At 45.4% G+C, this 23,997-nt stretch overlaps 2 protein-coding genes across 4 annotated transcripts in view; both read right to left on the bottom strand.

Moving 5' to 3' along the window:
* The window catches only part of PTPRJ (protein tyrosine phosphatase receptor type J), a 123,062-nt gene that overhangs the window by 26,653 nt on the left and 72,412 nt on the right, over positions 1 to 23,997 (bottom strand). For 2 of the 3 annotated variants that reach the window (XM_035012856.1, XM_035012858.1), the window contains exons 3-10: positions 23,574 to 23,810; positions 20,594 to 20,842; positions 18,564 to 18,788; positions 15,181 to 15,447; positions 12,237 to 12,494; positions 7,108 to 7,365; positions 5,691 to 5,969; positions 3,319 to 3,609 (exon numbers count right to left, since the gene is read on the bottom strand). In XM_035012856.1, the coding sequence (XP_034868747.1) occupies positions 3,319 to 3,609; positions 5,691 to 5,969; positions 7,108 to 7,365; positions 12,237 to 12,494; positions 15,181 to 15,447; positions 18,564 to 18,788; positions 20,594 to 20,842; positions 23,574 to 23,810 (2,064 nt within the window). Of the gene's footprint in view, positions 1 to 3,318; positions 3,610 to 5,690; positions 5,970 to 7,107; positions 7,366 to 12,236; positions 12,495 to 15,180; positions 15,448 to 18,563; positions 18,789 to 20,593; positions 20,843 to 23,573; positions 23,869 to 23,997 lie in introns of those variants that run through there. The other variant, XM_035012857.1, reaches the window with a different exon arrangement.
* On the bottom strand, positions 7,377 to 9,911 carry LOC118015851 (40S ribosomal protein S6-like). The gene is given in 2 exon segments (XM_035012859.1): positions 7,377 to 9,334; positions 9,337 to 9,911. Coding segments are annotated over 2 exon segments (834 nt in total). The 5' UTR covers positions 9,812 to 9,911; the 3' UTR covers positions 7,377 to 8,975.

Raw genomic sequence — 23,997 nt, 5'->3', positions numbered from 1 at the left:
TCCTGGGATCGAGCCCCTCATTGGGCTCCCTGCTCCATGGGAAGCCTGCTTCTCCCTCTCCCACTCCCCCTGCTTGTGTTCACTCTCTCGCTGTGTCTCTCTCTGTAAAATAAATAAATAAAATCTTAAAAAAAAAAAAAAAAAGATGATCCTTCTCCACACACACACCCACACACACACACACACTCTCTCTCTCTCTCTCTCTCTCTACCTAAATTTGTCTCCCACATACAGTTAGAATCTTGTGGTCAAGATTCAGGGAGACTGAGAAAACTGAACGAAAACACCACAGTGTGGCTCTCACATTTGCACCACCCAGCACGGCAGCCACCAGCCACACGGAGCTGTGAGCTCATAAAACATGACCAGCCCGAATTCGGGCGTGCTGGACATGCAAGACACAGACTGGATGTCAAAGACTTAGCATGAGAAAAGAATGTAAAATAACTCATCAATAATTGACTTCATGTAGAGTACATGTTGAAATGATCCTTTTAATATACTGAGTTAAATAAAATGTGATTTAAATCAACGTTGGCTCTTCCTTTTTACTTTTTTTATTTTTTAATTTTCGTAAAGATTTTATTTATTTGAGAAAGAGAGAGGGCAGAGAGAGTGAGCGCGCTCGGGTGGGCAGGGGACGGGCAAAGGCAGAGGGAGAGGCGGACTCCCCGCTGAGCAAGGGAGCCTGACGCCAAGCTCCATCCCAGGACCCTGGGATCACGACCTGAGCCAAAGGCAGACACTTAACCCACTGAGCCACCCAGGTGCCTCTTTTTTACTTTTTTTTTAATGCGGCTCTTAGGAAATTATTTTCTACTGGACGGCACAGCTTTGGGCAACCTCTCAAGTAACTGAGAGCAGTGACCACTTGGGGGCGCTATCCCCATTTCTAACTGTCAACCGCCTAGCCAGGCTTCCTAACCCAGGCTCCCAGGATCCCCCTCAGCTCTTTGCCTTCTAGCTGCCCAGAGGAGACTAGATCGTCAGTAGCATGCTAGCTCATCTACCTGCAGGGCTGGAAATCCTTTCCCTCTCTGCTTATCTGAATCCTATGCTCCAGGGACCCTGTCTGCCTTACTCACCGGTGTCCCTTAACCCGGGGTAGAGTGAGCAACTAACAAATGATGGCTAAAAAACCATCACTCCATTTCTCCAAGATTTACCCATCCCATACCTCCCAGAGAAAATACAGCTCCACTTTTACAGTAAATAAAAGATATGTTAAATTTGTATGTAAAAATTCATCTGTGGGAAGGGGGAAACCTGCGTAGCTCAGATGGTAACTCTTGGTTTCGGTTCAGGTCATGATCTCATGGGTCGTGAGATCGAGCCCTGCCATCAGGCTCCATGCTCAGCCCGGAGTCTGCTTGAAGATTCTCTCCCTCTGCCCCTCTTCCCATGCCTACCCCACCCCCGCTCTCTCTCTCTCTCAAACAAATAAATAAATCTTAAACAAAAATTCATCTGAGGAAAGGGAGAGCGTCAGATTAAAAAGAGAATTACTCACAAACAATGAATCATGGAACACTTCATCTAAAACTAATGATGTAATGTATGGGGATTAACATAAGAATAAAAAAAAATTAAATTAAATTTAAAAAAAAGAGAATTACTAGACTAAAGAAGTGGTCATTATCCAAACCAACCACACTGTTCAGCTTCAGAAACAACTATTTCTGACAAGTTCCTTTTCTTCCCTAGACACTGTGTATAGCCCCAGAAATACCACTTCAGACATGGCTTACGATCCTCAGTGGCTGAAGAGATGACATTATAAAACAGAACTACAAAAAAGGTTCCTTATTTCTATTATGTTCTAGAGTGCTGCAGAAGCCCAAAGGAGCGTCACCCAGGCCATCTGATACAGTTGTGTACTATACAACTCCAAGCAGCCCCATGCACACTGCAGTCCCTATGAATGGTGTCCCCTGGAACTGCATGGTGCACAACCCCAGCACCCATACATGGCCGCCCTCAAGTGTGTCTTCCATACACATTACCTCACCTAATTTGTATAACAGTCCTGAAAGCTAGTATTCTTTTCTTTTTTTTTTTTTAAAGATTTTATTTATTTATTTGAGAGAGAGAATGAGAGAGAGAGAGAGCATGAGAGGGGGGAGGGTCAGAGGGAGAAGCAGACTCCCTGCCGAGCAGGGAGCCTGATGCGGGACTCGATCCTATGACTCCAGGATCATGACCTGAGCCGAAGGCAGTCTGAAAGCTAGTATTATTTCCCCTTTTTATAACTAAGAAAAACAAGACTCATAGAGATTAGGTAGCTTTTCTGAGATCACATAGCTGGTAAAAGGCAGAACTTAGAATCAAACCCAGGTCTGCCTGTCTAAATCCAAGGCTCTGTCCACAGAACCCCGCAACCACTTTTCAAGTCAGTGTCCCTGTAGTAAGAGACCTTCTTCTCTTACTATTACAACCACAGATTCTCTGGAAAATTTCCAGAAACATTCTGATACCCTAAAGGAAACATACCCAGGGGTCAAAAAGCACAAAGCAAAACCAACCCACTACGTTGATCTAAGATGTAATGTAGGCAAAGACATGGCAAGGAAAAGACAGATAAAAATGAAGCAAAGCTGTAAGAAGCAACATTTTTCCAAGTACAAAAAATAAGGACAATGAGCATAAGAAGTTTGACTAGTGAGATCCCCTGGACAGGAAGTGACCCCCGTTCCTCAAAATAGCTGGGGAGCTTGTCAATATGGACTCTAGGGAAATATGAATCTTGACTGGATAGGTGATCATGGTGAATAAAAGTACTGTTCACTTTTTAAGTGTGATGGTAATAGCAATGTGGTTCTGTCTGAAAGAAAGGGGAAAGGAGCCTCTATCCAGGAGGAATACTTCTTGAAATATTTATAAATAAAAGTACAGAATGACCAGGACTGGTCTCAAAGTAATCCAATCAGGGAGGAGGGGATCTAAATCAAAGAAGATTGGTCAAACTCTGACAAATGTCCAACTGGGTGATGACGGATATGTGGGTTTCTTTATGCTTTCTTCTACTTCTGTATCTGAATATTTCTATGAAAATGCTTTTTTTTTAATGCAATAAGGAAACTTACCACTTAAAAGAAAACGTGGCAATGAATTATTCTGTAAAATAAAGGAAACTTTTGGAATACTAAAAAAGAGTCCCTCTTACTCTGCTTTTTAAGACTAGACATGTATTTTAGCAGAAATTTAAAAAGAAATACAGATTTCTAGGCCACACTTGCAGATCCACTGGATCAGCATTCTCCAGGGGTGACCCCAGTGCCACCTGCGACCCCCCCCCACCGCCGCCACCACAAAGCCTACCTGTGATGCCAGTGAGGCAGGTGTTTTGGGTGGGAGACGCCATCTTGCCACAGGAAGAGGCAGCGATGCTGATGTTGTAGGAGGTAGAAAAGTTCAAATATGTGACTTCCGTCCTGTACTCAGTGCCGTTCTCTGAGGAGCAGCTCTCCAGGTCTGTCACATTTTTCCAAGCTCCTCTGCTGATCTCCAGCTGGAAGCCCATGTTGGTGCCGGGAGGGCAGGCCCACTTGAGAATCAAGGTTGGCTCTTTGGGGACAACTTCGCAGTGGAAGGAGGCTACTGGTAAAGGATCTGCAAAGCAAGCACAGCTCATCGTGACAGTCTGGGCCTTGTGCCTTTGCAAACACTGGCCCTTAGCGAGCAGCAGAATCCTGGCTCATCTGTAATGAGGAGAGAGCCATGAGGTACGGCAGAAGAGGCAGAGGCTGACCTTGAATCAGGCATTACTGAACTGTGTGACCTTGGCTCAGTCCCCCAACTAAGCCTCAGCTGCAGGACTGTACGGGGATTATATGAAACAGTGGCCGTCAGTCACCACGCTGGAAGAGAACAGGGCTCCGTGAGAGCTCACTGTGACGTAACGGTATGGAGCAGCAACTACTTCACCCACGTCATCTCATCTTGGGGCCCTCCTGACAATCCTTCTGGAAGAGGTAGGATTAATGCTGTCCCACTCCGCCGACGAATCAGCTGAGGCTTCGAGGGGTTACGTTAAGTCGCTAAAGATGACATGGCTGGTAAGCAACAGAGGCAAAACTGGACCCCAGGTTTTCTAAGTCCAAGTCCAGGGTATTTTATAGACACACAACATGCTGAATAATCAATGGTAAATGGGGTCAGTTTCTTCATCTTTAAAACAGGGTGTTAGGGGTGCCTGGCTGGTCAGTCGGTCAAGCTTCCGACTCTTGATGTTGGCTCAGGTCATGATCCTGGGGTTGTGGACTAATGTACTGGGCGAGAGTATTATCACTACTTCAGTGCTGCAGTATTTTACAGCAGAAAAAGCACTAACAAATCACTTGGTGCACCTACCACATTCTCCACCTGATGCCTGGAAAAGTAATCTGCCCAATGCACACCTCCCCCCACAGCTCCTCTTCCAGCCACCCCCAGTCATAAATGCTCATACATATTTCTCTTGTTTTAGGCGGCAATAATTATAGATAAGATAAATATCAGCAACGGAAGCCACCCAAACCCCAAAGATCAGTGTCCAGACCAGGTGGATGGAGCCCACGTTAGCAGAGGTGACTCAGAGCCACCAAGATTTCTCTAGCTGCTCCACGTGAGAGGTCACAGGTCATCAAGGTCCCAGCTCCTATACTACCAGGGAGGCTGATCCAATGGGAACCCTCTACTTCCAAATCAGCCTGAACACACTTAAGTAGCTTGGTCAAAGGAAGAGAAGATATAGGTACAAAGAGGGTAGAGAATAAGGTGGTGCACAGCCGCCAAGGTGACAAAGGTGCCCCAACCAGATCTGTGAGCCGAAGGACTCAGAAGCATCTGTAAAACAGTCCCTGGGGTCCTCTCTGAAAGCTCCCTCAGTTAAACACAAGGCTGCCCCTCTCTTTGTAGCACTATTTGCACTGAGAGATAAGGATCAAGACAGGTGAAAAGGCTGAGCATCCATTTTAACAATATCCTTTCAATCTTCTTCAGTGGGGAAGCCAAACTATGAACTACAAGCCTGCATGGCATCCATTTCCTGGCCCATTACTTCTTGGGTCTCACCATCTACCCATCCGTCGCCCCCTTGCTCCCATTGGTCCACCCCTGCCATCCTGGCCTCCTGCTCTTCCTTCAACAAAGCAGGCATACTTCAGCCTCAGGGCCTTTGCACTGGCTGTTTCTCTACCTATAATGCTCTATGCCCTGATAGCCATATGGCTGGCTCCTTCACTTCCTTCAGGTCTTCGCTGAACAGTTACCTTTTCACTGGCGCACCCTAGACAAACATCTCATCGCCCCCTTCCTTGTTCTTTTCCCTCCCCCTAGCAGTAATCATCCTCTAATAGCTTACTTATTTATCTTGTTTATTATCTGTCCTCCCCACCAGGATAAAAGTTCCAGGAAGGCTGGGACTTACAGGTGTCACTTAACAGCGCCCGGCATATAGCAACTGCTCAATAAATGCTTGTTGAATGAATAAATGATAAGACAGCACTAATAAGCTAATAGGATGTCTCAAAGAGATCAGTGTACTGCATACTACAAGAAACTTAATAAAGTCTGTGGAGGACCTACCTGCAAGGTCAGCACCACCCAGGAAAGAGTCCAAGTGGCACCTGGGGCACCACCCAGGAAAGAGTCCAAGTGGCACCTGGGGCACCACCCAGGAAAGAGTCCAAGTGGCACCTGGGGCTACTCACCTGTACAGAATGACTGCCAGCTAGGAGCCAGGGACCAGGTGGTGTTCCCCACTAGGGTAAGGATCTCCACTGTGTATGCCGAGCCAGGTATCAACTCAGTGGCTGTGGCATTGGTGACACCCATGTCTGTGACAAGTTGTGTTGCCCTGCTGGAATTTCCATCCTTCTCAATAAGAAGGTGGTAGATGTACGTATCAGAAGCTTCATCAGAGTTGTGCCAAATTAAGGATGCTGCTGTGGTGTTGGTATGTATTTCAATATTGGACACATTGCTGGGCCCTTCATTTAAAAAAAAAAAAAAAAAAAAAAGCATGGATTAGCCTTCAATTCCAGGACTATTTTATTTACTGCCTCTAAAAATAGCCTGGCCCCTTTGGGACAGAATAAATAAAAGTTACATTTGCTGACTCAAACGATAGAAGGCTTCCCAAAAAGACCTTCAGAAAATAATTATACAGATTAAGTCTCAAAAAAAATTTTTTAATACTTTTAAGCTTATCTGAAATATATTTTCCAGATAGAATTTCCTATCTGTTTTGGAAATCTGATTAATGAAAGAGAAAAATATACTAAAAAGATAACACAAACTACCATGTCTACCATATAGTTAGATCAAACATTAGCAAGACACGCTTACTGCTGCGTGCAAAGCTCCTCACTTGGGCAATATCATCTAACGTCAACATGACAAGGTGACCTCCTCTTGTCTGTATTCCCAAGCAATGAATGGAACAGTTACGTCATCCATGCTTATCGGATCACTTTCTGCTTCTAAAGACAATTCCAGGGCGCCTGGGTGGCTCAGTTGGTTAAGCGACTGCCTTCAGCTCAGGTCATGATCCTGGAGTCCCGGGATCGAGTCCCACGTCGGGCTCCCTGCTCAGCAGGGAGTCTGCTTCTCCCTCTGACCCTCCTCCCTCTCATGTGTTCTCTCTCATTCTCTCTCTCTCTCAAATAAATAAATAAAATCTTAAAAAAAATAAAAATAAAAATAAAAATAGGGCGCCTGGGTGGCTCAGTTGGTTAAGCGACTGCCTTTGGCTCAGGTCATGATCCTGGAGTCCCTGGATCGAGTCCCGCATTGGGCTCCCTGCTCCCTGCTCGGCTCCCTCTGACCCTCCCCCCTCTCATGTGTTCTCTCTCATTCTCTCTCTCTCTCAAATAAATAAAATCTTTAAAAAAATAAATAAATAAAAATAAAAAATAAAGACAATTCCAGGTTCACAGGGCTCAGCACTAATGCCAAGAACAGCAGGACCTTTGCTGTTTTCCAGCGTTTTCTGCTTAAGCAGCTTCCTACTCTACCGGGAGCCCAGAAATACAGTGGCTTCCCCAGTGTTTAACCAACGCTTACTTCCCACCCTCCAGGACAGGGTCAGAGAGAACAACCCTTGGCAGGGCATCCTGAGAAACTTACGTGTGTACTGTGCAGTGAAGCCAGACTTGCCCACGACGCGGTTCACTTCTGGAAAGACTGTGATGTTGTATAACGTGCCTGGAACCAAGTCTTTGAGAGTGATGGCTTTGTGAGAACTGTTTGTCTTGTTGAAGCCATTCTTGGACCATACATGCAGGCAGTAGGTATAGTCAGAAGCACTGTCCGTATTCTGCCACTCCAACTCCATTTCGGTCGTGGTGAACTGGAGCACACGGATGTCAAAGACGGCACTGAGGTCTGGTTGGAAGAAAGGAAGAGAAAAGGAAGTCTGTCAAGGACCATCATAATGCCCAGCTTGATTTCGAAGTGTCAAGACAACTGTTCTTTTGCCATTAAAGTCTCAAATGAGTTCACAAAATGTAAACTCCAAACCAGTGAGAAACACACACACTCATTTCTTTCCAGGATTTTGGCTCTTCCATAACACAGATGAATGTACCAATTCATCCTGTCAGTTCTCTGGTCTTTTGCTTTTGCCCTAAAAACGCCCCCTTCGGGGGTCTTCTGGAGTGGAAATCATGTTCAGATTCCTCATCTGAGTGCTGATGACCAGATGGGTTCAATTTGCAAAAATTCATCAAGCCACACACTTAGGCTGTGTGTGTTTTTCAGGATGTATCCTGTATCTCGATAACTAGATTTTTATTTTTTTAACCACTTCCTCAAAAGAAAACATCTTTCTATAACATAGTCAGGCATACTGAAGAGTTGACATTCACTAGGTAGGGAGAATTTGAGGCCGGGGTGAAGGGAAAACACACACACATGGTCCACCCTCAGAGCTGGGCTCAGAAGAGAAATCTCCCTCAGGAGTACTGTGGGGACCCTGATCTGCCCACCTCACCTCTACACACTGAACCAGATATAATATGAATGCACAGATCGTGGCCCAGAAATAATGACATAAGCAGGGCGTCTTTTCCACCCTTGCTTTCAAAACACTTCTCTCTTCACCTGGGAACCACGGTCATCTCTAATGAGAGAAACTGAGTGGCTGAGGGGACAAAAGAGGGAAATATTTTCACTATAAAACATTTTGTGGGGTTTTTTTTATCATTATTTTGTACCACAAGCATATACTCTCTTCCAAAAAAAATTTTTTTTTTAAGTGTGTCCTCCTTAAAGGGAGGCAGCTTTGAGAGGCTTCTTTCCCTACCACCAAATTCCTGATGTCAAAGGGATTCCACAAAGGCCATAAAAGAAAGCCATTATCTATAAAGGTAAAAGAACCTACAAATAATCTAAATATTCCACAAAAAGAGAAGGGCTTTGTAAACTGTGATCTGGCTACCTAATGAAACATTCTGCAGCCACTAAAAACATGAAGACCATAAAAAAAAAAGTTCAAATACAATGATTTGTATAATAATTACAATGATATAAACAAAACCTATGACTGTGTACACAGATGTGAAGAGAATGCAGCTGCGTTAGAAGAGAGGCGTTATTCTTGATTCCCTTCCTTTTGATGGTGGTAAAATACATATGATATTTATCATTTTAACCATTTGTAAATGTACAACTCGGTGGCATTAAACACATTCACAATGTGTGTAACCAGCACCACCATCTATACCCAAAACATTCCATCACCACCAACATACACTCTGTTCCCATGAAACAGCAAATCCTCCCTCCTGGTAACTCCTATTTTACTTTAGTCTCTGTGAACTTGCCTATTCCAAGAACCTCTTGCAAATGGAAACATACAATATTTGTCCTCTGTGTCTGGCTTCTTTCATGTAGCCTAATGTTTTGGAGGTCCGTCCACATTGTAGCAGGTACCAGAATTTCATTCTTTTTTTTTTTTTTATGTCTGATCTTATTTATTTGTCACTCAGAAAATCTCATTTTTTACTGGACTCAGACTTAGAGGTAGAAGCTCTCAGACAGGACAGCCTCCGTCTCTTAGCAATCTGTTCTTCTTTGGCCTCCTTCATTCTCTTGGCCAAAAGTTTAGCATATTCTGCAGCCTCTTCCTTATTTTTCCTAGTGCGCTGCTTCTTCAAAGCAATACGCCAATGTTTGTGCTGAAGGACACGTGGAGTGACAAGACGCTGAATCTTAGGCGCTTTGGTTCTAGGTTTCTCACCTTCTTTGTTTAGGGGCTTTCTCACAACATACTGGCGGACATCAGCTTCTTTAGAGCGACTGAAAAGTTTGCGGATTCTGCTGGCTCTTTTGGGCCCCAGGCAACGAGGCACACAGTATCAGCGAGTCCAGGAATATCCTTCTCCCCTTTTTTTACAATGACCAAGTTGAGAACACTGAGATTGGCATCCACAATGCAACCCTGAACCAATTTGCGCTTTCTCTCTCTAGTCCTCCTTGGTCTATAGCAGGAATGCCCCTTACCCAGCAGCAGGTGGACACGGCCATGGGTCAAGACACCCTGCTTCATGGGGAAGCCTTGTTTGTCATTGCCACCACAGATTCGGACCACATAACCCTCCCATTCTTCACCCAGAGCATCAGCAGCAACTTCGGTGGCCATATGCTTCTCATAAAAGTTGCCAAGTTTGCGTTCATCGTCCACTTCAATGAGTTTCTGGCAGCCAGTAGCTGGGAAAGAGATGTTCAGCTTCATCCTGAAGCAGCCTACCGCCTCCGAGGCTCCACAAAAAAGAGCCAGAATTTCATTCTTTTTATGGCTGAATAATATTCTATTGTGTAGATATACCATATTTTGTCTATCCACTGCTCTGCTGACGGACACTAGGTTGTTTCCGCCTCTTAGCTATTGTGAATCATGCTACTATGAATGCCGGTGTACAAATAACTGTTCCAGTCCCATATATATATGGGTCATACTATATTTGTTTCCCTTCTTCAAAATTGCCTTTAATAGGGCGCCTGGGTGGCTCAGTTGGTTGAGCGACTGCCTTCAGCTCAGGTCATGATCCTGGAGTCCCGGGATCGAGTCCTGCATCGGGCTCCCTGCTCGGCAGGGAGTCTGCTTCTCCCTCTGACCCTCCCCCTTTTCATGTGCTCTCTCTCTCTCACTCTCTCAAATAAATGAATAAATAAAATCTTTAAAAAAAAATTGCCTTTAATACTGTTATACCGATTTTAGTAATAATGTAAGTTGTTCAATAATAGAATGGTAATCCCCTAAGAGACGAGTGCCTTACTACCACTCTTCTTGATTTCCGTTCAATGAGACTCAACTATAGGCTACAGTACAAGAGATGTCTTCTCAACAAACAGTCCTAAATTGCTTTGCAGCCGCACGATGTCCAAGTGTCAGCCCACACTCTCGTCAAGACCCCACCCTTCAAAGCCAGACAGAGGCCAGGGCACTACCTTGTCACTCTGGGCCAGTTAACTACTAAGCTCACAAAGCTCCCATTCCCTACTCTGCAAAATAGAGAGCTTAACAGTACCCACCTCATGAAGTTGTAATAAAAATTTAAAAATAAAGGATGAGAGCCCAGCACTCTGCAGACCCCCAATATGTTTAACTATTATTACATTAAGCTCTGGTCATTGGCAAGTCACACAAAATCAAGGGTCCTGCACCATGGTGATCCTCATCATTAGCAACATTCTCAAAAGAAGAAAAGAAATATATGTTGACATTAAGACCCCATATCTCAACAGTCTAATCTAAAATTCAGACTTGAAAAGGAATTACTACCTTTCATCTGAGGAATGCATGGTAGCAGTTCTTTATTTTGGAAGCAGATCTTCCAAGTAACTAGCAATGTCTTAACCCAACCAACAGAGTTGAAGAAACCTACACAAGGAAAATCTCAAAAGCCCAACTGATTTCATGTGTGGCTACAGGAATTATTCTTATTTCTTTATTCTTCCCCTCTGCATAAAAGATTTCAATTCTCCTACAAGCAAAGATCAAAGAATAGTGTATGTTTTCCAAACTTTCCCAAAAATATTTATTTCAGATTTTAAAAACAACAGTAATGAACATTAAGTTGTTTTCATGAGATACTTTCATCAATATCATTTAACCTTAAAGAACAATGTTGTTTATGAAAGATTGTAAATAATCTATTTGTCCAATAAAAGAGGAGTAGAGTAGTTAAGTAAGTTACAATACATCCAGATCAGTGATTCTTAAACTTTTGAATCTCAGGACCCCTTTACCTTCTTAAAAGAGAATTTTTATTTATGTAGGCTATATTTGTATTTACTGTATTAGAAATAAAAAATGAGGAAATTTTTAAAACATAAGAATACACAAGTATACATTCCATTAGTCATCCAAGTGATGATGTCATCCCTTGTCATACAGCATCTGGAAAACTCCATTATACACTCATCATGAGAGAATAAAGGTGAAAAATCCAAGTATCACTTTAGCAGCATTATGATGATAATAATAATACCTTGTCAACCCCTTGAAAGAACCTAGGGGACTCACAGGGGTCCCTGGATCACACTTTGAATAACAGTGATCTATCCCAGGGGTCAACCAAGTTTTTCTTTAAGGACCACAGAATAAATATTTTAAGCTTTATGGAGCATATATTTTCTGTTGCAACTACTCATTTTTAGCACAAAAGAAGTGACAGACAATATGTAAATACATAAGCATAATTGTGTTCCAAAAAAACTTTATAAAAACAGGCAGTGGGCCAGATTTGGCCCATAGGCCATTATTATCTGTTGACCCTTGATTTAGACAATGGAATGCCAGGCAGGTATTAAAATTATCCTGTAGAAATATTTATACTGAAAGGGAAAAATATCCGTAAGAAGCCGCTAGGTAGAAAAAAGCAGATTATAAAACCACGTGAATAGGATGACTTCAATGTTCATAAAAGAAAAAAAATACAAATATATGTACACACACACCGATATTATCTTAAAATTATAAAATCATAAAAGTTATCAATGATTATTTCATACACCAAAAACACACCAAAAGTTGTCAGTGATTATTTCTGGTTGATAAGTTTACTATGTGATTTTCTTCTTTTTGCTTGTCTGTGTATTTTATATAATGAATATGCATTACTATCGTGATAAATTTTTTTAAGATTTTTCTTAGATAAAAAGAAAAGCAATATTTGAAAAACTTGACATTAGAAATTACACTGATTTCCTTTAAGAAACAGTTTAACAGAAAACACAGCCTATTTGCTTACCAGTGCTATTGCGAACTGTCTGGGGATCCCCTTCAGTCCCATTTGGTCCTCTTGGAAATATTTCAAAAACATACATGGTTCCGGGGAATAAGCCACCAATGACAATACTTTGGTCGCTGGTCGTGTTCTCCTGAGGTTCTCTACTTCCCTCCTTTCTGGTAAGTATCTTAAAGAAATCTGAGTCATTGCTCCTCCAAGCTAAGCCAATTGCCCTTGTGCTGACATTCGTCACTCTAAAGTCAGAAACTGGACCAGGGGCTGAGGGAAGAAAGTAAACAGCTAGATTAAGAACCTATTTCTCCAGAAGATGAGGGTGACTGAACTTCACAAAAATATTTACACTGAGATTAAATGCACACTTGGGACACCTGACCTGTCTTTTTCTCTTCTTTGTATTACCATCTACAACACCAGCCCCTCAGAAACTGGTATTTCTGGCCACTGAGAAAACACTTGGTGGTAAGAACACAGAAACTGCACGTTTTGGGATTGTACAAAGTCATTCACCAGAAATAAATGAACCTCTGTTTAGGGACATGCAGCAGTAGCTGCTGTTGACTGCTAAAACTGATTTCCTACCCTGCTTTTTCCTTCGTCATACAGCCCCAGATTTTTAGCTGTGTACGTGGCCACCAGAAATAAAGACTACATTTCCCAGCCTCCCTTGCTGCTAGATGAGCCATGTGGCTAAGTTCTGGCCAATGGGAAGTGAGCAGAAGTACTGCCAGACTTCTAGGAAGTATCATGAACGTGTGCAGCAGTATCTTCTGCCCCTCCTCCTCCTTGTAGCTGGAATATAGACACAATGGCTAGAGCTCAGGCTGCTTAGCTCTAGAACCAACTTCGTGGCTGCTGATCCCAGACTCCAGCTCAGAACAGATATTCCTGGAGCTGCTGTAACAAAAGCTGCACCCTTAGGGTGGAAGTCATTCCTGGGTCCCAGCCTAAAGCCTGCTCCCCCGCTGTTATGACTTGAACTGTGTCCCCTCAAAATTCCTATGTTGAAGTCCTAACCCTCAATACCTCAGAATGTGAGGTATATTTAGAGATAGGGTCTTTAAAGAGGTGATTAAAGTAAAATGAGGTCATTAGAGTGGTCCTTAATCTGGTACAACTGGGGTCCTTATAAGAAGAGGAGATTAGGGGGCGCCTGGGTGGCTCAGTCGTTAAGCGTCTGCCTTCGGCTCAGGTCATGATCCCAGGGTCCTGGGATCGAGCCCCGCAGCAGACTCCCGGCTCCGCAGGAGGCCTGCTTCTCCCTCTCCCGCTCCCCCTGCTTGTGTTCCCTCTCTCCCTGTCTCTCTGTCAAATAAATAAATAAAATCTTAAAAAAAAAAAAAAAAAGAGGAAGAGATTAGAACACAGACATACGCAGACCAAAGGCCAACCATGTGAAGACACAGGGAGAAGGCAGCCATCTACAAGCCAAGGAGAGTGGCCTCAGAGAAAACTCCCCATGCATCCCCTTGATCTCAGACTTCTTACCTCCACAACTGTGAAAAATAAATTACTGTTGTTCAAGCTCCCCAGTCTGTGCTATTTTGATATGGCAGCCCTAGCAAAATAATACACCAACCCTCCCAATAATTCCATAAACCCTCAGTTACCAGGATTAAATTCCTTTTGGCTTAAAAAAGCTCTGTTTCCTGTGATGGAGCCCTGGCTAACACTCGACCATTCCATCCTGCCTGGAACTGTGCTTCTTTTATGACGACAAAGAAATAGACTTCTATTTTGTTTAAGCCATGCAAACTTGGGAATTTTTTTGTTACTCACAGTCAAACTTAATCCTAACTAATAAAGGGATTAAACAGTAAAAAATGTAAAAGATGGAGAAGTGAAAGCAAATTCCATTTACCCCAAAGAGCCAGTCCAGAAGACATTTGTAAAAATGCCTAAGGTGTGGGGAAGTGTGGGTGGTTCAGTCAGTTAAGCTTCCGACCCTTGCTTTTGGCTCAGGTCATGATCTCAGGGTCCTGAGATCAAGCCCCATGTCGGGCTCCATGCTGGGCATAGAGCCTGCTTAATATTCTCTCTCTGCCTCTCCCTCTGCCCCTCCCTACCACCTTTCCCCCACCTTACTCTCTCTCTTAAAAACAAACACACACCTAAGCTGTGCTTCCTAGGAAGCAACAGACACCCAAGTAAAGCATTCTGCGAAACAAGCCCTGGGTCCAGAGCCAGGTACAAGTTTCTGCGCTGTACTTGCTAGCTAATTCTGTGGCCTTGGGCAAATCATCCAGCTGTGCTGGGCTGCAGCTTTCTTATCTATAAAACAGGGATATCCTAAAGCTCCTGACATGGTATAATACTATACTACTATACTGTATACTGTGGTACACCATTAATGTTTTATTTCAATTACTGGACCTTCTTTGGAACAGAAAACTTTTTATTTACTTGCTGCCTATCATCTTATCTTTAAGACACAGTTAAGCAAAGAAAGGATGAGATGTATCTGTGCCTTGCTTCATTATAATGTCAGTATCCAAAGGACAAAGGGACATGGTTCTTTTTGTCTCCATGCATCAATTTGCCTCCACCACACTGGAATGGTTGTTACAAGCTGAGGCTGGAGTCAAGAGAGCCCAACTGTCTAATCCCACCTCTGCCACTTATCAGGTGTGACACCTGCCTACAGCACCTCTCTCAGCTGTGGCTTCCTCGTCCATAAAATAAGGCTAAGACCAACCATGCCAAAGATCTGTGAATGTGACCTGAGACAGCGCAAGGAAAGCAAGTTGCACAATGCTCAGCAATGTGGGGAGGGTGAGTCAACGATCACCATCACTACAGTGCACATGATGAAGGAGGTAAGAGTCCCTGCGGGCTCCCACACTGAGCTGCGCTTTCCTTGAGGGCAGGAACAGAGCTCTGTCTCATACCTGGGCCTGGTACAAAGCAGGCAGGTGAGAAAGTTTAGCAAAGCAATGAGTGAACTCACGGGTGTACACTTGGAGAAAACCCGACACGCCCTCAGAACCGTTGCCAAGGAAAGGGCGCACTGTGATGTTGTATAAGGTACTGGAGTTGAGTGAAGGGATGTTGACCCAAGTATCACTGACATTGAGGACGAAGGAATCAGTCGGCCAAGCAACCTGGATCTCATAGGTATAGAGAGAGAGTGACTCATTATCGTTGATTTTCCAGGCCAGGGTCATGTGCGTCGCACTGATGTTCACAACTTCAACGTCAAAAACTTGACTGGCCACTGTGAAGACACAAGAGGAGTTAACAGTAACCAGAATGGCCAAGCCAGAGAGAGAGAGAAACCACCATCATTGGCATGTCATCTAATGTAAGAAGTACTCTCAGCGACTGCGCCTTCCTATCCTACACCATTGACCCACAACCACAACATACATGAAAGTATGGGGGTCCCAGCAAACATCAGGTATCATCATCACCATCAGTGCAAAACCAAGCCAATTGCAATTGCATAGTTAGTCTTTGTGCTTCTTGTGAGCCAGAGCTATGACAGGCTCCTCAAACAGTAACATGGACTCTGCTAATGCCCGCCCAGGTGCTGGGCTAACCCAGAAACCCTCTCAAGCATCTATCCATCCAGAATGAACTCTACAGGATCGATTAAAGACCACACACTTCATCATGACGCAGGTCCAGGTCCCAAGGTTAGTTCTGCGTTAGGGGCCGGGTAGATCTTAAGAAAATCACTTGAGGGGCGCCTGGGTGGCTCAGATGGTTAAGCGTCTGCCTTCGGCTCAGGTCATGATCCCAGGGTTCTGGGATCGAGTCCCGCATCGGGCTCCTGCTAGGCGGGGAGCCTGCTTCTCCCTCTGCCTCTGCCTCTCTCTCTCTCTCTGACTTTCATGAATAAATAAATAAAACATTAAAAAAAAAAAAGAAAAGAAAAGAAAATCACTTGAGCTCAGTTTCCTCATCTGTAAAAGTGGGGTAACAGTCCTAACCTCAAAAGAAGATAACACAGAGTTCCAATTATTTGCCACTTGCCCACCCCACACTCCCAATCCGTCCTCCATCCTTCACCTGCCTGCTCCGTGCTCTGGGAGGCTGACTCCTATGCACTGCATCCCTGGGGTTTGGGGGGAGAGAGGGTCCTGCCAGACAGCCTGGGAGGCCTGGGATCGGGTTCCACCTGCAAACCCGGTGAGGAGGCTACCGGGAGGCGGAGAAGAAAGCCGTCGAGTCTTCCTCCCACTGCCTCGCTCTGGCTTGCTGTTCTGGCTCGGCTGCCTCCCCCACTGCCCCAGCCCTCACTAGGCTCCAAAAGCACCACTTCTTCCCCCTTGCTCTTCAGCCTTAGAGCTGACTTTCTACCACGACTAGTCTCAGGGGTCTTGACAATGCTCTGATGATTTCCTTATGCCTGGTACGATACATGTATGTGTGTGTACATATATGTACGTAGGTATATGTCTACATATATATATACACACATGCCACATAGAGAGGGTTAAGGTTACTATAATTCTTATTTATCAAATGCTAGGACAGCTTAACACAAACCAGGCTGTGTGTATCCATACGACTGAGAGCTTAAAACACAATCACTATTACTTTAATTCTGCTCAAACCACTTTAAAAGCAGGGAACTCAAGACCCCCACTAATCCACAAAACCCCTTTTAAGCAAATCAGGCAAAGGGTCATTGGATGGATCCAGCTCTGAGGTACACTGCTTGGCAAGGGCCCACCGCTGTCAAAGGCACACCTGGAGGGCCCGTTCCTCCCCCTCCTCCAAACTGACCCACCCTCCAGACAGCCCAAGCCCTCCCACCTGCCAACCTGCTGGGTCCCTGAGGGTCCCTGGAAGTCAAGCCGCCTTTCCTACAGCTACATCCTCCCCTCTCTACCTACACACTAGCATCACCAGTAGAAGGGGAAAGAAGAAAGGAGGAAAAGTAAAATTCTTTACAGACACCATTTGTCATAAGCATCCTGCCAGGTTGTCCAGCCCTGTGCAAGGAACACGGCCGGGCCAGTCACTGCTTCTGAGTACTCTGCAGCAGGTCCCCCACCCCACTCTCTGAGGGAGACACACAACTCTCAAGCATATGATCACATCTTCTAGGACTGAAATCAGCCCCTCTGGAATTATCAGGGACCTCGAGCTGTCACCGACTCCCAGTGCCTCTTCTCTACCTTCATACCTTGGTGTCCACAACCTGCACCTTCACCCACAACGCTGCCTCAACGGACACGTCTTCCTCCCTCTCTCCGTTTATCCAAATCCTATTCTCTCTTCAAAGCAAGTTCAAATCCTGCCTATAGTAGAAGGCTTTCCTAGGGATTTGATGTGAAAATCATGCGCCAGCCTTCCGATGTCCAGAGCACTCAGTGGGCAGCTGCCGTGGACAGGGGCCACGTGTTGCCTCTGCAGCACCCAACCCCCTCTTTCAAACAGCACCCCAATCCTCCTGGGTGGGAGGAAGTACCTGTCATCCATGTAAAAGCTGGGGGACAGCACTCCCTTCCCCAACACAGCCATCCAGAAAGCAGCAATGTGACACCCTCTCCATCGTGGGACTTTACTGCTGATGGTCCAGTGTGACCCAGCCTTCCAGAGTTTCCTGGAGAGTAGTCTTATTTTTTTGCCCTGTGTCCCCCACCCCCTGCCCCTACCCCTCCATTCTATGGGTCTCTAGCAGCCTTTGAGAACAGATATATTTTTGGATCAGGTAGCCAGAGTTAGTTCATGTTGCCTCAGCCAAGTCCCTGAGGGTGACGCTGGTGCATTTTTTCCTGAGCCCACGGGGGCCTGACCACGGGCCTCTCAAAGCGTGTGCATCTCTCTCAATTCCCCATCTATACCCAAACCCTGTCAGGGAGCAACCATACATTTCTTCGCTCCCCCATCAGCACCAATCCAAAACACCTCCAAATACTGGTCAATATACAGAGTGGAAGTACCGCTAAATTCTAGGTAGGAAGCAGCAACGTGCATGTCAACACGCTTCAACAGAGAGATCAGTATGCATTCCAAGGCTGGGCCAGAAAAATAAAAAACTTATTTTCTTATTGGAAGGGGAAAATAATTAACCAACAATGACAACATGAATATCTATTAATGAGTGAAAACTACAACACCAGTTTGTCTCACTGGTTCACGTGCAAAGACTCAAAGGACACGAGGTAGCCCCTGGCATCCACACATAGCAGCTGCTCAACACGCTTTACTGAGCTGAAAGAACGAAGCGTCTTGGCTGCAGAGTGAAGAAGAAACTCACTGGATCTGCTCTGTCCAAAACCCCTTCCAGAAAATTCCCTCCAACAACAAAACTGCTTGTGAGGCGAGAGAGAACGGAGAACCAGAATCACAGAGGACAAAACTTTGTGTTAGATATACCTGTCCTGAAAGTTACGTTTCGGGGCTGTCCTTCTGTGCCATCTGCCGCTTGAGAATAAACGGTGGCCTTGTACTGCGTGTTGGACTTCAACCCGAACAGCAGGACTTCCGTGTCTTGGGGCAGAGGCTGGTGAGAAGACAGGTTTTTGGGATCGAGGTGGTATTCATACACCCCGGCAGTGGGGGTCCGGGGCTGCTGGGAGGAGCTCTCTGTGTTGTTGACATCTGTTTCAAACACAAAAGTCAAAATACATTTCCTGCAACAGAAGCCCAGCCCTGTCCCCCTGCAGCACCTCCCCCACAAGAGGACACATCAGGCAGAGCCCACAGCGCGTACTCCACAAATCCTTCCCTTCCTTCCCCTGAGAGAGATATATCTGCCTACAAAGGCCCCAATTTTTGGCAGATATTTTACTTTCTACTTTTATCCAGGTACCCTCTCTTTCCAACTCAGCTGTTTGTAGCTCCTCCCCTTCTTTCAGGAAATCTTCTCCCACCCAGCTCCCAACGTGGTCATCCAGGGACAGCCACAGGGCTCAAACCCGGCTCAGCAGAGCCCACTCTAGACATTTCTTCCCTGGGCCAGACCCCTTCCGATAGGGGGTGAAACGGGGCACCTACAGGCGGGTAATCATTTCTCCCTGAGCCACTCTGAGAACAAGGCTGGCACAGAAGGAAGCAGGAAGAGGAGACGGGCATCCCCTTGTCTCTTTCTTCAAGGCCTTGCTGCCCGCAATGGGAAAACAGACACAGGCCAACAAGTTTGCTCTTCTAGCCCAAGCTACTTAAAGTCTGGTTTCTGTCACTTGCAGTCAAGAATCCTAAACACCCACTTCGTAGTCCTGTTTCCTTATGTGTAAAATGGGGATTAAGTACTTGTTCTGCTCAATCCACTGGTTTACCTCTGAAAACGCTTAAAATCTGCAAATGGCCACTCCATTGGCAATGCAGAAGCTGTCTGCTAGACTTGCCTGCTAAGCATCCCTTTACTCAATGGACATGGCAAGTTCCTCCAAAGGCCCGACCCGAGTTAACACATCTGTTATCCGTTCAACGGAAAGTCTGAAGAGCTAAAGGGGCCAGCTCCTTTCCGGGATGCCAGACTCAAAAAGTTTCAACCCCCATTACCATTCTGAGCCCCAGTGATCTGACCGGTAAAATACGAACATTTCCCCCTCCCTTCTTCATACAAATAAAGGGTCAAACTAAAATGTGGAGGAAAGCCCTCTATAAATTCTAAAACTCTAGGGGCGCCTGGGTGGCTCAGTCGTTGGGCGTCTGCCTTCGGCTCAGGTCATGGTCCCAGGGTCCTGGGATCGAGCCCCACATGGGGCTCCTGCTCTGCAGGAAGCCTGCTTCTCCCTCTCCCACTCTCCCTGCTTGTGTTCTCTCTCTCGCTGTGTCTCTCTCTGTCAAATAAATAAATAAAATCTTTAAAAAATAAAAAAATAGGGCGCCTGGGTGGCTCAGTTGGTTAAGTGACTGCCTTCGGCTCAGGTCATGATCCTGGAGTCACAGGATCGAGTCCCATATCGGGCTCCCTGCTCGGCGGGGAGTCTGCTTCTCCCTCTGACCCTCCCCCCTCTCAAGCTCTCTCTGTCTCATTCTTTCTTTCTCAAATAAATAAATAAAATCTTTAAAAAAAGAAAAAAAAGAAAAATCTTTTTTAAAAAAATCAATTAAGGGCACCTGGGTGGCTCAGTTGGTTAAGCGACTGCCTCCAGCTCAGGTCATGATCCTGGAGTCCCGGGATCGAGTCCCGCATCGGGCTCCCTGCTCGGCATGGAGTCTGCTTTGCCCTCTGACCCTATCCCCTCTCATGTGTTCTCTCTCATTCTCTCTCTCTCAAATAAATAAATAAAATCTTTAAAAAAAATAAGTAAAAATAAAAATAAAAAATAAATAAATAAAAATAAATAAAATAAATTCTAAAACTCTATAGAAATGTAAGCACGACATTTCTTAAAACTATTAAGTTACTGAAAGTCAAAACCACCAAGGCAGATGAGAAGCACACTTCTGTAACTCACCTAAGCCACTGTCTGTGACCGAGGACTCGCTCTGTTCATTTGGTTCTGAAAGAGGCAGGGTGACCTTGTGTTGAGTCCCTGGTGTCAGGCCCGATATATTGACCACCAGGTCTTGAGTCATCCCCTCAGGACCCCCGATGCCTTCAAGGAGCAGCCGGCAGGTGGCGGTGCCGTTCGCTTCCTTCCAGGTAAGAGTAGCTTGCGTCACCCCCACGAAGGAAACGCGAAGACCAGAAACCGGACTCGGCTCTATTTTAAAAACACACAATGGGGCATTGATGGAACGAGACATCTGCGGTCACCTTTCATTAAGAATGACTGGGGTCAGGGCACCTGGGTGGCTCAGTCGGTTAAGCGTCTGCTTTTGGCTCTGGTCATGATCCCAGGGTCCTGGGATCGAGCCCCACATCGGGCTCCCGGCTGGGGGCGGTGGGAAGCCTGCTTATCCCTCCCCCTCTGCTGCTCCCCCTGCTTCTGCTCTCTTTCTCTGTCAAATAAATAAATAAAACCTTAAAGAAAAAAAAAAGAATGACTGGGGTCACCGATGTTTCAAGGTGACTCACTAAAAATACTTTTTTGGTATCAGGGTCCAGTGCAAGTCTGTCATTTCACAGCAGGAAAAAGTAGATATAGCATTACAGAGAAAAGAATACACCTACAGCCAAAGATTTTTAGGATCTGTTGTATTCTCAACAGTTCACTTCAACGTGATTTGACACTCTTCGAAACGGTCTTCAAAATTGTCCAACAGCAACATTTAATCATATTTGTTTGGGGCATAAGGAACAAAGCCCCAAACAAAGAGACTGTTTGCTACTTCTAAAGGTCTCGATTCAAGATAATACAAATAGTATCATCTCAGAGCACCCAGACATTTCACTAAGGAGCTCATCCCTGTGTTCCAAGCCCAGAGGGGTGCTTCAGAAGACTTCCGAGCTATCCCCCCACCATTCTTTCCATCACCTTACTTGGCTGGCTGTGACATAAACCAGCCATTTGGGCCAACATGACATCTACTCCCTTCCTTCGGGAGATGGCAAGGTAGAAACACTGAGAGGCGGGGCGACTGGCTCAGGAACACACATCACTGGTGGCATCGGGGACATCAGAACCCAGGGCTGAGCACACGAGGCATGGGCAGTGTTGCGGATAGCGCAAACCCCCGCCTGAGGTCTGCAGGGGCGGAACTGGAAGGCATGGCGGGTTCTGCAGCGAGCCAATGCACTCTGTGATTCTACCCTTCACATCAAACATTTTGGGTGCAAAGATTGCTAAATGGGGTCACTCCTGTGTCCTTTTTCTTTTGAAAAGAAATGCAACAGCCATCCAGGAGGCCAGCAGAAGGGCTCTGGGTAACTAACTGGTACCAGCTTCAGGGCACCAGGGTGCTCTGGAGCCGAGCTCCCTGGGTGCCCGCCACTTTGTGCTCAATAACCGAGCCCTCAGACAAAACCCAACTCCTCGGCATTACAGTTTGTCACTGTGGCCCTTGGGGTTACTAAGAGGACAGGATAATGTATTAAGAACAACTAAGCATAAGAGTACGTGCTCATGGGGCGCCTGGGTGGCTCAGTTGTTAAGCGTCTGCCTTCGGCTCAGGTCATGATCCCAGGGTCCTGGGATCGAGCCCCGCATCGGGCTCCCTGCTCCGCAGGAGGCCTGCTTCTCCCTCTCCCACTCCCCCTGCTTGTGTTCCCTCTCTCGCTGTGTCTCCCTCTGTCAAATAAATAAATAAAATTTAAAAAAAAAAAAAAAAGAGTACGTGCTCAGTAAATAGGAGCTGATGAACAAAGCCTTGTCCTGGGAACTTTCAGGCAGAGTGAGGATACTCAGTTCCTGGGCTGGCTGCTCCTCGCCACTTCTCCACCTCCTCTTTCCTATGGTCACCAGTGCTGTGTTCCGCTGGCCCCATCACCATTTCTAAATTCCATCTTCTTCTTCCTCGTTCGTTCTCTTCATCTCCCTGCCCTCTCCTCCTGATCTTCTCTCTTTCATAATATAGCAAACCTCTATCACAGGGCTTTTTGCCTCTAAAACTCTGCTCTGAGGAGCTCCAAGAGATTTTTGTGTTTTTTTTTTGGAGTACCTGTGACACCCCATCCCTGTAGCTCCTCTCGCGCCAGTTCTTTTTACATATTGGGCTTCTGGGCGAGATTTTATTATTTAAAGAAATTGTTTCCTGGCTTAAAAAAAAAAACCTGCTGAAAACCACCGGTTTCGTTTGCCTGTTCCATGTGTAGAAGGCACTGTGCTAGGCGGGTGGTCACTTCAAGCCATGGGCCCCAAGAGGTCAAACGTCCATGGCCCTCACCAGCCAAAGAGATGACGTCCCCAGATCAGAAAACCAACAGGGGATAGCGTTTTTAAATTTTTTGGTTCTTCTCAGCTTTAAAAGAGCTTCTCGTCTCTTTTTTATATTTTTGGTTCTTTTCAGCTTAAAAAAAGAGAGAGAGCTAAATTTGTAGCAGTAACACGTGGCTCAGGGTACTGACATCTAAGCTAAATAAAAATCTAAACCTTACCCAATGTCACAGGGCTATTATTTCATTTGAAACATGCACTCCTCTGTAAAGTATACCGAACTTTCGGGTCCAGCAAAAACTCCTGAGAATATAAACACAGCATCAACTCTCCTGCAGAGCTTAAAAGAAGCCTACAATAACTGACACCATTACGACACGTGTCTAATGAGGTCTCTGTTCCCAAGCCTCAGCAGAAGAGTAAATATTAGCCAATAATAGCAAAGGATTTTTAAAGCTGGACAGTTGGAACTACTTAAAACCTCCCCAAACACCTAGGACCCTAATACCAAATAATCTGGCCACCTGAACTCCCGGACTTGAAACAATACACAATCTTTTCTCCTCTTCCACCATTAACAAAAACCAATCTCTCCCCAACAGGCAATCTGAATGGACAAGGCTCTAGGATACAGGATGAAAAGGAACGGTTCACGATCATTCCTGGGGGCTCACCTTACCTGTTGTGTCATTTCCAGCTGTGGGATCTCTCGAAGTCGTAGTGACTATTTCTGAAGTGACAAAGGACGTGTATGAAGTTGTTGGACTAAAGCCTGTGGTGCCATTCCTTGCTGGATTTTCATCAGTGGTGGTCCACCTACTCTCCACCTTGCTCCTTTCTGTACGTGCATACTCAGAAACAGTGCTGCCCGTGTTTTCCCATGTTGTGGTCACACTGGTTGTATTGATGGAAACAGCTTCAATGTCAAACACAAACATGGGTTCTACTTAAATATTGTTTCCCAAAGGACATCAAAAGTTACATTTAAAAAAGAAATGTAAGGGGCGCCTGGGTGGCTCAGTCAGTTAAGCGTCTGCCTTAGGCTCAGGTCATGATCCCAAAGTCTTGGGATCCAGCTTTGTGTTGGGCTCCCCACTCAGTGG

Source organism: Mirounga leonina, unplaced genomic scaffold (genome assembly GCF_011800145.1).
Source record: "Mirounga leonina isolate KUSES-001 unplaced genomic scaffold, KU_Mleo_1.0 Mir_166, whole genome shotgun sequence".
Lineage (NCBI taxonomy): Eukaryota > Metazoa > Chordata > Mammalia > Carnivora > Phocidae > Mirounga > Mirounga leonina.
Note: the sequence above shows the minus strand (reverse complement) of the source record. Positions and strands in the feature narration are given on the sequence as shown.